At 37.4% G+C, this 13,089-nt stretch overlaps 1 protein-coding gene across 9 annotated transcripts in view; it reads left to right on the top strand.

Annotated features, from left to right (window-relative positions):
* Positions 1 to 13,089, top strand: part of TRPC3 (transient receptor potential cation channel subfamily C member 3) — a 142,895-nt gene that overhangs the window by 123,056 nt on the left and 6,750 nt on the right. For 6 of the 9 annotated variants that reach the window (XM_070259676.1, XM_070259675.1, XM_070259677.1 and 3 more), the window contains one exon: positions 11,006 to 11,081. In XM_070259676.1, the coding sequence (XP_070115777.1) occupies positions 11,006 to 11,081 (76 nt within the window). The remainder of the gene's footprint in view (positions 1 to 11,005; positions 11,082 to 13,089) is intronic. The other 3 variants (XM_023636611.2, XM_023636614.2, XM_070259674.1) reach the window with 1 other exon arrangement.

The raw sequence follows: 13,089 nt of genomic DNA on the forward strand, positions 1-13,089 counted from the left end.
CTTTGAATGAAATAAGTTCTTCTTGAACCAGCTGCTTTATGAGGGTGGAGCGGCGTTGGAGGCTTCTAGGCCACCCTCCAGGCTAACAGGAATTTTCCTGTCGGCATAGGATTGTATATGTGAGCTCATTTTTTCTTTATTTTTCCTTGACAAAGAATAGCACTACAGGACTCTTCACAAGGCAGACTCTCCCTCTCCACCTCACTGGTTACTTCTCGAAAATATGGCTCTTCTTTATAGTTTCTCCCTTACCCCTGTATTCTGAGCTTGTTTAGACTTTGTATCAAAAGGTCAATGGGAATTCTCAGCCATGAATGTCTGCTTTTGGCATTTCCCATTCCCCCTTTTGACCTTTTCATATAACCTTTCTTAGAAAGGGTATGGATGCTTCCAAGTTTCATTAAAGGAGTTTGTGTTTCTGTTTCTTATTCTTCTTGTTGCTTTTGAGCGATTTAGAAGAAGTGGAGAAATTTCTAAGTTTGCTGTCAAATTCAAGCTTCTTGTGGCTGAGAATCGTTACGCTTCTATGTGAGGTGATCCTTGCTAAATGCCTAGAGACTCCAGAATCCTGTACTTCATATTTTCTAAGGGAAGTGTTCCCTATGCCTCTGGTGTAACCTTCTGTGGCTCCCTAAAAGAGATTGTAGAAAAAGAACAACTCTGATTTAAAAAGTCTCAATCAGCTGTACACACACCAATTAAACTTCATATAAATGCCTTGATCGTATTTAGATAAAGTCTCTTTAGGGGCTCACCATGGCCCAGTGGTTAGGTTCTCACGCTCCGCTTCAGAGGCTTGGGGTTTCACTGGTTCAGATCTTGGTCACAGACCTAGCACTGCTCATCAAGCCATGCTTTGGTGGCGTCCCACATAGCAGAACTAGGAGGACCTACAACTAGAATATACAATTATGTTCTTGGGGGTTGGGGAGGCTTTGGGAAGAATTGGGAACAGATGTTAGTTCAGGGCCAATCTTTACAAAAAAAAAAAAGCCTTGTTCCTCAGCCCACTTAAAAAACAATCTCTTTATTATGAACTCCATGAGTAATAATAACAATTGCTTTAGTTGTCACGGATTTTTGTTTCATATGGTGTGATTATAATATATGACTTATCTTAAACAAAGTCCAGATCTAAATCTGCTAAATGAGGATTTTTCCTGCAAAGTGGTGACCTTTGGGATACACTAATTCTAATGGTGCTACCATAGCTCAGAACATTTTTGGGATATCTCTAGAGAATTACTTTTATAATTAGCTTATAAGACAGAAAAAATACTTCAGTATTTTCTCATTACTGAACTCAGTTAATTATTCACCTTATTAGCAAGACTCAGTGCCATATGACTTTACATTTTTTCAAAAATAGTCACATCCACCTTTAAAAACACACGTGCCCTTCACCAGTTAGGTCATCACCTTAACGTGTTTTACATCAAATGAGTGTTTCCTTGCCAAAACAAGTACTTCAAAGACAGAGATTGAAATGTGCCTCAAAGTACAAGGGAGGAAGAGTTTCAAAAATGCTTTGATTAATGGCAGTATTATTTATATTAACATTAATTATTAATAGCATGCTGAGGTAATTTTTGTTATGTGTGTAAAGAATTATTTGAAAAACTAGGGACGATTTTTCTGGAGAATATAAAGGCTTGGAGGGATTACTATGATTGAATTCTGCTCATGAGTACCTGTATTAGTTCAATTTAAAAGTACATAGATATGCTGAGGAGACCTTAAGAAATGTGGATTTTTGGTAAGACTCCACAGAAGCTGGTCTGTAGGTTCCTGGGTCTTATTCTCTCTGGTGTCTCTTAGGGCAGCCCTGCTTTAACAGCCTTCTTTGGCTTGGAAACCCCTTTGGCCCAGATAATGTTAGACTGTCTGTGGCCCACATGGTGTCTCTGGTCCAATCCATGAAGGCTACCACAGCTGGCTTGGTTTTACTGGGAGCACATGAGAATTTTTCTCTAAAGGAGGCAACATGAGGCATTCACATTAAGCTTCATTCACAATGAGCTTTATGGCACATTCAGGACACCCTCTATTATGTGTGTTCCTAAATTATAAGGATACAAAATGTCGATGCAAATAATCAATGATCAATCCATAGATCAAAATTGGGATGAGTTTAGGGGCTGGCCCCGTGGCTGAGTGGTTAAGTTCACGCGCTCCGCTGCAGGCGGCCCAGTATTTCGTTGGTTCGAATCCTGGGCGCAGACATGACACTGCTCATCAAACCACGCTGAGGCAGCGTCCCACATGCCACAACTAGAAGGACCCACAACAAAGAATATACAACTATGTACCGGGGGGCTTTGGGGAGAAAAAGGAAAAAATAAAATCTTTAAAAAAAAAAAAAATTGGGATGAGTTTGTTATATGATTTAATCCTGAGGACTATAGCCTGGGAGAACGACCTCCACCAGGGAAGGAAGCGCTCTGGAGAGGCGAGGGGAACAGCATGGTTATATGCCATTTTGGAACAAGGAACAAACATCAAATATGACAGAAATCCTTTTTTTCTTTTTACTACAATCACAAGGTGTTTGCTGTGTGCAGCAGGTCAGTAGTCACAAGATGTACACAGCAGGCCACTCTGACCCTAGTTTCTGGGAAGAAATGCTTACCTTTAAAGAAATGCTGATGTGGTGGGGGAGATATTCATCCCTATCTTTAAAGGCAGCATTCTTTGCTTTGGGATACCATAAATGTTTAAAGCAGATGTAGAATGTGTGCTGGACAGTCCTCGTCAGGCCATTCTGGAAAAACAAGGTCAAGCTGAATCAGTTTTAAACCAAAATGACTTCCTCTTATACTTCAATATATATTAACTTTTCTTATTGCTTTTCATTTATCCCATCAAAAGATACAGTCCATTCCTTCAAGGATCTCTCCTGGAGTGGAAGGGCAGCATTGAGGTGGGGAAGAAAGGAAGGAAGGAAAAAAGTAGGTGAACATTCACACAACCCTGTGATATGGCTATGTGATATAGGTGAGATATAAATAAAATGGTATGGGAACCCAGTGAAACCCAGAGGAGGGGAATATTTGAAAGCTGATCAAGTAGAAGAAGAAGGAAATTTATTCTCTGTTTTTCTAAAGAACAGAACTTGGCCCAGTGGTTAGAAGGTACAGTGAAGCAGATTTTGGCACAATGCAAAGGAATTGTTTTTTAACAGCGACAGTTGTCTAAAAACAGATTAAACCAGCTGTCTGGAACGAGTAGCAGGCTCTAAATCACGGATGTTTATTCAGAGGCTGCCTAGTGGCCATCTGTCTCAATGAGTGGTATGAAAATATGAAAAACGTGAGTTCTAAGGTCCCTTCCCTCTCTAAAATTCTACTGTCTACTTCTGAGTTCTTTATTTTTGTCCAAATCAGTCTTATTACCTTATATTCATAGTTTATGGATTGCTAATATTTGTATTATAGAACCTGGTGATGACAGTCAAATTTAGCTTCTGTGTAGGATTAAATGAGAAAGTGAATGCAAAAGTACCTGATAGATTGCTTAACAATTATTAGTTGAATTCGAATCATTGAAAATGAGCAAGTGAAGAGAAAAGCTTTGACACCTTAGGGAAGGAAGGACATACCGACATATCCAACCGCTCACATCTCATTCCTTCTCCCAGTCTTAATGGAGGGTTGAGATATAAACTTAGATTTTTTTGCAAGAGGTAACGTTTGAGGTAGCTACCATCTAGACTTTCCATGTCCTGGACAGAGAAAATCCGCAGTCTGCTCTACAGAGTGACAATGTCTACCTTAAACAGTGATTCACAGGATCATACCAAGAAATCTGGATAATTCCCGGAGGTCTGTGAAATGTGGAAGTTAATCTGTTGACTTCTCTTGCTTTAGTTAGCAATTTGACCAAGAGGGAAAAAGGATGAATCTCTTATTGGTCAATTTAATTTTTGGTACTGGCTTTGATTAGAGAATCAGTTGGAAATTTAGGTAAAGGTATTATTTGTAGTGGTAATTTTACTGATCATGTACGAGTTTCATCATCCTTGCCTATAGTACTATCATTAAGATTGGTTGATCAAGATTTGCTTTTCTGAAGCATAAATGATAATGAGAGAATAAGTTATATTAATTGAGCACCTATTATGTAATTTACCTGTATTATCTCTTTTACAAGATGGATTTTAACATTTCCATTGTACAGATTAAGCCACCAACGTTCCACAGCTTGTAAATAATGGAGTAACAGCTGAAATCCTGGCAGTTTGTTCTTGCAGCCCGCTTTCTTAACTGCTACACAAAACTGCCTTGGGTTCACCAGACAAGATGTTTAATAGGATGGAAATGGCTACCCTTTGCCCATTCTCTGAGCTGCACGTCATTTTCAAATTCACATGAATTACCTTTCCAACATGAACTAAGGGACGGACTGTTACCGGGTTGTGTCCTGTGTGGGGAAATTGATTTCAGTTCAACATCACATGTCTTCTTGCCTTGTAGAGAAGCTAAACTTAGTGCAGTGGTGGATAAATATATTTAAGGTATAAATATTAAGGTGAAAATTTTTGTGGGATACATGGAAAGCTTAATACACACCAAATTTTGAAGGGAAAATTTTAAGCCTGTAACCATAATTTTCCCTGCAGGTTAAAGATGAAATGGAGATGAATATGTCTATCTATTTTCCCTTCAATGAGGGAATTTAATCTGAGTGGCTTTGTACAAGATGTTTCTAGGGGACCTGAACTCTATATAAATTTTTAAAATGTTTTATTTTCCTATCATCTTCCTTTCTGGCAGTAAATGTACGTTTTCATAGATTTTTTCTAAGCGTAGTTTCAGATAATGCTAAATAGACATTTTAAAAAAGTGTTATCCTAGGGAATGTGGATAGCAATATCTTAGCCTTTAAACTTGATGTTTATAAATAATACTAACAAGAGCCAGCCTTTCCTAAGCAGGAACTAAGCTTTTACATGCGTTTGATGATTTAATCTGCACAAGAATTTATGAGTTCTTATTACTCCCATTCTACAGATGAGGAAATGGAAACTTAGAGAGTTTAAGCACCTTCAGTTCACTCAGCTAATAAATAAAGGCTTGTGTTCAAATTCAGGGATTTTTTCACTCCAAACCCGTTCTGCCTCGCTTTAATTTTTAAGAAGTTTTATTTTTTGTAGTGATAGGATTTCTAAATAATACATTTCTGAATGATTCTAAATAAGATCATTATAAGCCCTGAGTTATTCTCAGTTTCTCTACCAGCTGAAGTTTTTACAGCTTTATTTGTAAAAGTGAAAAATATTCGTCTGTTTATCATGATTGAAGGGCTGTTGCTGCTGAAGATGGAGTAAATGCCCAGGCTAGTGAGGCGCATCAATTTGCTAGGCAGCATTAAAAACCTATTCATTAGGACATTTTAATCATTTTTATTTTATTACATTTTAAATGTTAGTTAAGAACTATTTCAAACACAGAAAGATATCACACATAGCCTATTAGCCGTCTATGCCACTACCATCTTGATTTAATAAACGTTAAAATTTTGCCATATTCCTTTCTGGACCTTTTTTCTAAGAAATTTTTGATACAACTAAAATATCTCTACCCTATTACATTAGCCTTCATCCCTCCCCAGCGATCTTCACTATCTTGAAGTTCACGTGTGTTCTCATTTATTTATGTACTAGTTTTATGTGTTTTTGAAGTATACATAAATAAATAGTATGTTACATATTCTGCTTTGTTCACTTTTCTTTATGCTTTTCAGAATTATCTATATTGATACATGTATATCTTGTTTTTCATTCTCACTGTATTTAATATTCTATTGTATGAATAAACCTTTTTTGTTTATTCATTCCTCTCTTGATGAGTATTTAGGTTATTTTTCGTTTTTGGCTGTTACAAATAGTGCTACAATGAACATCCCAGCAAATGTCTCCTTTTCTGCATTTGTAAGAGTTTTTCTGGGTTATGCGCCTGGGAGGGGTTATTTCAATTGCCATTTCTAGTAACGGGGTACAAGAGTTTCCCAGTGTTCTTACAAGGACTTGGTATTAACAGATTTTTAAAAAAATTTTGCAAACTACAGAATGACTGCCCTATATGCTTTAGAAATGTCAGCATCCTGAAAGAGAAAGAAAGAACTGGGGGGCTGGCCCAGTAGTGCAGTGGTTAAGTGCGCATGTTCCACTTCGGCGGCCCGGGCTTCGCTGGTTCGGATCCCGGGTGCGGACATGGCACTGCTTGGCAAGCCATGCTGTGGTAGGCGTCCCGCATATAAAGTAGAGGAAGACGGGCACGGATGTGAGCTCAGGGCCAGTCTTCCTCAGCAAAAAAGAGGAGGATTGGCAGCAGATGTTAGCTCAGGGCTAATCTTCCTCAAAAAAAAAAGAAAGAAAGAAAGACCAAGGAACTGTTTCAGATTAAAGGAGACTAAGGACACATGACATCTAAGAGCTGTGTGTGATCCTTGACTGGGGAAATGAGATAGAATATGGGCTATGTATTAAGTAGTTGTTGATCCATGTTAATTTTTCTAAAGAGTGATCATTGTAGCATGGTTATATAAGAGAGTAGTCTCGTTCTTAGAAGGTACTCACACAAGTATTTAGGGATAAAGGGATATGATATCTGAAAATTATTTTCAGATGCTTTAGCAATATAATAATATACCCAGAGAGCAAGATAAAGCAAATGTGGCAAGTTTCTAACATTGGTGAATCTAGATGAAAAGTCTCTTTATTAATCTTACTTTACTTTAAACTTTTCTATAGTTTTGAATTTTTTTCAAAAGAAAAAGAGTTTGCTAAACTTAGAGGTGTGAATTGGTATTTATTATGGTAATTTACTCTTTCTGATTACCGGTGAGGTTGAACATCTTTTGATATGTTTGTTGGTCATTCAGGTTTCTTTTTTTTTGTGAATTTAAATTCCTTTTTCTAATTCTTCATGCCTGTTTATCTTTTCCTTATTGACGTCAAAATTCTGTAATATTCTGGATACTGATTGTCCGTACATTTTGCGAGCAACTTCTCTTGCTCCTTGGTTTATCTTTCAAGTTCATGTAATGAATTCACTAAGGAATCTCAGGCTGTAAATGTATGAAAGTGATTTTATTTTTAGTAATTTCCCCGTAACTGTCTTAGCGGGAACTCCTCTCTTTTCTGCTGCATGGGAGATCCCTTGACAATGTCTTGTCAAGACACCATAACTTTCCGGTGACTTTTGGTTGTTAGAAAGTCTCATTTTTGTAATTAAAGAGACAGCTAGTTTATTCTGAAACTGAAATCTCCAAATCAGATTGAACGCTCTTCGCCTCCTCACCCCTAGCACACCTAAACCTTCCTGTGACTCTCGTGGACGCCGGCTGTGGCTGCTTGGTAGGTACCTCCCCCTGCTCGCTCCCTGGGTGCTGATGATCTGCCATGTGGAGTGGGAGGAAGCAGCAGCCGAAGAACACACATCTTTTCGCTTGTGTTAACTGTAGGTTGCAGTTTCCTCCTTGTTGTTTGTCACTGCTGCTCTAACACAGACCAAATTGTGATGTCCTCTGTGTAGCAGGCACCAAAGTGCTGCCCCTCCGACTGGGCGGGGCATGCTTAGAGGGTTTGAAAGGCAGGTGGGCTGCTTCCCTTTTGCACTGCTCCCAGATGCAGAGATCTGGCTCTTGACTTGAGGTGTGGATCTAATTGTCACCTTTTCCACGAGGGCAGCCCATTGTCCCAGCCCCGTTTATTGAATAGACTGTTCTTTCCCACTGATGTGTATTCCACTCAACATAGTGGAAAATTTTATCTGTTTGTCAAATAATGAAAGTACGGGTTGACCCAATAGCTGTTTCTCTCTTATTTCACTTCTTTTCTGTCCTTGACTTAATTACCAGAAGCAGGTCAGCAAGTCTGCCAGAAAAGACATTTAATCGGGAGTAGGATGCCAAGCTCCCTTTCCTTTAGGCAATGCTGATCTCTGTGAGTGATTGCCTTGGATTTCCCCCTTCCCTTCCCTTAGTTTCTGGGGAGGAGGTGCACCCCCTCTCTACTGCACAGGGAAGGGAGAGAATAACCTCTCTGCCCGCAAAGCCCATGATCCCTCCCATGTCTCAGTCCTTGCCTTATGCAGGGTGAAGAGAAGGTAGGTGGTAAGTTCAGTTCTGGTCTGATTCTCAGTAAGCCCTTAGGGAGGAGGCCCAATTGCTGGCGGCAACTTTGTCTTAGACCACAGGGTACTTAGCATCCTTTGTCATCAGTTTTGAGTTTATCGACAATTCCAGGACAGCAAGAAAAATTCCATTTGACACAAGGTTACATTTCATTGGTATCCTTTCTTGCATAAAAGTTTTAAATTGTCTTAATATAGTCAGATTTATCAGTCTTTTCCTTATGGCTTATCCTTTCTGTTAGCTTTTTCATGAAATATTTCTCTATTCCTTTAAAAGTTTTTGCTTTTCACATTTATATCTTTTGTCCAATTGGCTGGTTGTTTTCAGGCTGGGGGGCGGGGGTGGGACATGGTGTGAGGTAGAGATCTAATTTTAACTTTCCCTTCAGGATAGTCCATTGTCTCAGCACTATTTGTTGAATAGTCTTTTCTTCCCCACTGATTTGTATTGCTGCCTTTCAAGCTGCTTTTAGCTGATATACATTCTTTGTATTTTCTTTCTATAGGACTCTGCCTTCATTGTTCCCTAAACTTAATTATATTCCTGATATGTCCACCCATCCTAGTGAATTGTTCCCATGAGGTTTTGTCGGAGTAGGACTGTGTTCTCTGTTGTATCCCCTGTACCTCGTACAATACCTGGTGCAGAGTTAGCTTTCAGTAAATATTTGGTGAATGAATGAATGAGCCCAGGCTAAGATCCGCCCAGCTGTGCGTCTGTCCTGGAGTCTAGACTGCACACAACTCAACAGGTTTTATATCTTACCATGACTGGTGAAATAGGCTTTTCCTTTTTGATGGCATGGGCTCCCTCTTGATCTGTCATTATTCTCTGAGACAGACATTTTGCATCATCCTAGATTCCTCCCTCTTGACCTTGCCATTTAATGAGTTACTTAGGTTCATAATTTCTACTTCCTTAAAACTGAGGTATGTTTTCCATTCTCACTATGACTGTGTTTTAGTTCGGGTCTTTTAAAAAATTTTCCTTTATTGTCTTTTTAATGTGATATTTTATATATGCACACGAATCTGTGTAACACATGATAAATTATGAAGTATAATTACATGCACACCTATAAAGCCACCACCTTCCTGAGAATGATGACATTATCTGTGTTGCTTCTAGGTAGCTGCTCCTCCCTAACCCACTCCCTTGCCTCTACCTAAGAGGTAATCACTATCCTGAAGTTTGGATTTCTCCTCTTCTTGCCTTGGTTTTCTTTTCAAATCTATATGTTACATATATAGATGGTCCTAAAAATGCATTATGTAGATTTACTTGTTATTAAGCTTTATAAGAATAGTATCATACTTCATGAAGTCTGCAACTTGAATTTTTCATTCAACATTTATGCTTCTAAGATTCATCCACAATTTTGTGTGTGGCTCTGGTTTGTTAATTTCACTAATTAATTTCATTAGTGAACGCAATGATATTACATTGTATAACATACCATGATTTGTCTGTTCTCCTGTTGGTTTTTGTTTAGATTGTTTCCAGTCTTTTTCCTATTTCATACAAGATTGTCATTTATGTCTCTCGGTTCACATGTGCAAGGTTTCTCTAGACTCTATACCAAGGAGTGGACTTTCTGGGTGAACGGATATGCAAATGTTCAACTTTAAAGGATAACGCCAAATTGTTTTTCAGAGTGGTCTATTTACACTCATGGCAGTAAGGTATAAAGGTCTCATTGATCCATATCCTTTCCAACACTTGGCATTATAAGATTTATTAATTTTTTTCCTTTTTTAGATATAAAATTGTATCTTCTTTTAATTGTAATTCGTATTTCCCCAAGAAAAGAGTTTGAGGTTGTTTTATATGCTTTTGCCCATTTTCCTATTAGGTTATTGAGTTTTTCTTATTGAATTAAAGTTTTCATATATTTTTAATCCAAATTCATTATCAGTTGTAAGTATTGCCAATATTTTCTCCTGGTTTATGGCTTGCCTTTTCACTTTCTTTATGGTATCTTTATAAAGGAAGGTTAATGAAGTTTTAATTGTAATGAAGTTGAATTTGTCAGTCTTTTCTATTGTAATTAAAATTTTTTTATCTTGTTTAAAAACCATCTGGTTCTACCCTGAATTTATAAATATATTCTCCTATACTTTCTTTTAAAGGATTTGAAAGCTTTGTCTTTCACATTTAAAATGCACGTGGAATTAATTTTTGTGTACATGGTATGAAGTAGGCCTCCAATTTAATTTTTTCCATGTGGATAAACAATTATCTTGTAAGAACATTTATTTAGATTGAAATATAGTCACAATATATATTGCTATAGGAAAAAATACAATATAACAATATATGGAATTTAGAAAACATAAAATGTAATACATATAGTAATTAGTATATATATAAAAAAATTAAAGAAAAGATATTGGAAGGAAATACACTGAAATAACAGCAGTGATTATCTTTGGATGGTGGGATAATTGATGATTTTGTTTATTTCTCTTGTTGTTCTCTGTTCCAAATTCTCTGTATTGAGCATATATTCATATATTTTTTTAAACAGTGAGAAATAAGGTAGTGTCTATAGATGATAATGTAGTGTCAACAAACCTTGAAGAGAAATCATTAGTTGGAAGAGAAACAATGAATTGAAATTTTCCAACTTTTTTTTAAAGCTTCTTCCATTCTGGGACTAGAGGGTGGGAAGTTTGTGGATTATACATTGTCTCGATAGAAGGTGGAAAAGGTTAAGTTCTGAAATCTGGGTGATTCTTCTGTAAATAGTTATATGAAATTTCTCTCCCCTGAGTGGTTTGCTTTACAGGTATGTAAGGCTCTTTGGAGAATAGGATCAGGTTACTTATGTGTATCATTGGTGATACAAACATTTCTTTTTGCCCAACAGCAGATAATGAAAAGACTTATAAAGCGGTATGTTTTGAAAGCACAAGTAGACAAAGAAAATGATGAAGTTAATGAAGGTAAGCATCTCCAACTTGAGAAACATCCTTTTACAAATAACTTAATGAACTTGGAAAACTTTATATTGAAGGCTACTTTAGAAATCCAGTCTCAGGTAGCAGTTTGGGTTCCTCCAAGATTGACAGGAGAATCTTATGTTACATTTCTGTAACTCTATCTTTTTAAAGAAACAGTTATTAAAAAATGTCAATCAGAGACAATTTATCTCTACTCACTGCTTCTTCAAATGTAAAGACTGCCCTCTTTCTGGGAGCTTTTAAGTCCCTATTACATAAGGGAGTAGGTAGTTTCCGTTCTTTTTCAGTGAGTTCACAGGAGTGTTAACATTTTTCCAGAGATGCAGGTAAATAATGGTTGGCTCAAACAGAATCCACTCTTTACTTTGTTGTCCAGAATAAAAATCTCTCAACCATTTTTCTCATCTGGTATTTCTCTTTTCCCTTTCACTTTTCTCCTTGACTCCTTACTTAAACATGCCTACTTTTCCAGGCATATCCCAGGCAGATCATCTGTCTGGACTATAATAATTTTCCCTCAAAGTCTGGGGGCTAGGCCAAAGCACAGACCCAGAGTTGGAAAGAAATCAACCTGGGAGAAATAAGTTGCCTTAAAAATGGAAATTACAGCTTGCAACACCAATGAGGTGCCACTGTGTCTGTCTGCACTGAGAAGAGAAGAAAGAGCTAAACTAAGTAAAACTGCTGATGGGCTTTGAAGCCGTTGCTTGATTAATGCAGGGAATCACTTGTAAATCTCAGTCAGTCCGATGGTGTGTGTAAGTAGAAAAGAAATCTATGAATGTGTGAGTGAGAACCAGCAAAAATCTAATGGTGACCTAGAAACAGTCTCAGGAGGACAGGATTAGAATGGGGTTGTAGTTTAGAAAGCGGAAATATGATCAGTTGTATCAGAACCCCCCTGAAAAAAAGAAAAACAGCTAAGTGATGGGGGAAATTGGATGGCCTTGATAGCATCAAAAACAAGGAGCATCTTCCGAGCCCTTGTACGACAGAGGAAGACAAGTCAATGACAATTTGGAGTTTTGAACAAAGTTCTAACTAAGAAAGTGTATCATATATATTAACCTTCTTATTTAATAAAATGAGGAAACTAAAGTTTCCTGTATTGGTAGACTAAATATGACACTGAGTATGTAGTCTCCCTGTAACTCAAAAACAGGCAAGAAGGATATGGCAGGAGGGAGGTGAAAGGGGGCCCGCTGGGCTTATGGTCCAAATATGATACTGAGAATCCATTTCTTCCGTCAATGACTGGCCTTGTGGTTTCAAATTAGATCAATTTATTCCCTCTATATTGCCATATGCGAAAGGAAGAAGCACTTTTTTTCCGCCACAAAAGAAATTTGCAAATGTTTTGCATGTGTTCTTGAGGAAGAGTTACAATTCCTTAAAATAAAAAAGTGCTCACTTGAATATAATAAAAGAACATAGAAATTACACTTTAAAGCATCATAAAGATACCAGGAAATATCGTGAAGGATATGTTTTACATGTGATTCTATTATAAAAAGCTGTTAAAATACCAATGATTTGAAGAATTATTGCTTAGATTCAGATAAATTCTTGCCCCAAATCTCTCAAGGTCAATGGCTTATCTACATTTCAGTCATTTACAAGAGAATCCAGTTTTTAATTGCAATCTCCATGTGCTCAAAATACTGCCAAGCTGAAGTATGAGAATGGTTGTGTTTTAATAGCCAAAAGTCTCCTTGTGGAGACTCCTATGTATGTGCACATTGCCCGTGGTATTACTTCTGAACTCCTTAATTTCACCATTGCTTGTTACTTCTTTATGCATCCATCCTCTGTGCCCTACAAACAAGTCTGTTTTGTTCCTTGACTCCATGTTCATTAGCGTTGCCTTCCCTAGTAAACACCCCTGCTCTATTTCCTTCCCTTCCCTTACTTCAAACTTGACCTAAAATTTCCTTCTTCCATGTGAGTGTTTGCCTGTTAAATACACTGCTTCATTTTTAGTAGTTTGGTT

This window comes from Equus caballus, chromosome 2, assembly GCF_041296265.1.
Source record: "Equus caballus isolate H_3958 breed thoroughbred chromosome 2, TB-T2T, whole genome shotgun sequence".
NCBI lineage: Eukaryota > Metazoa > Chordata > Mammalia > Perissodactyla > Equidae > Equus > Equus caballus.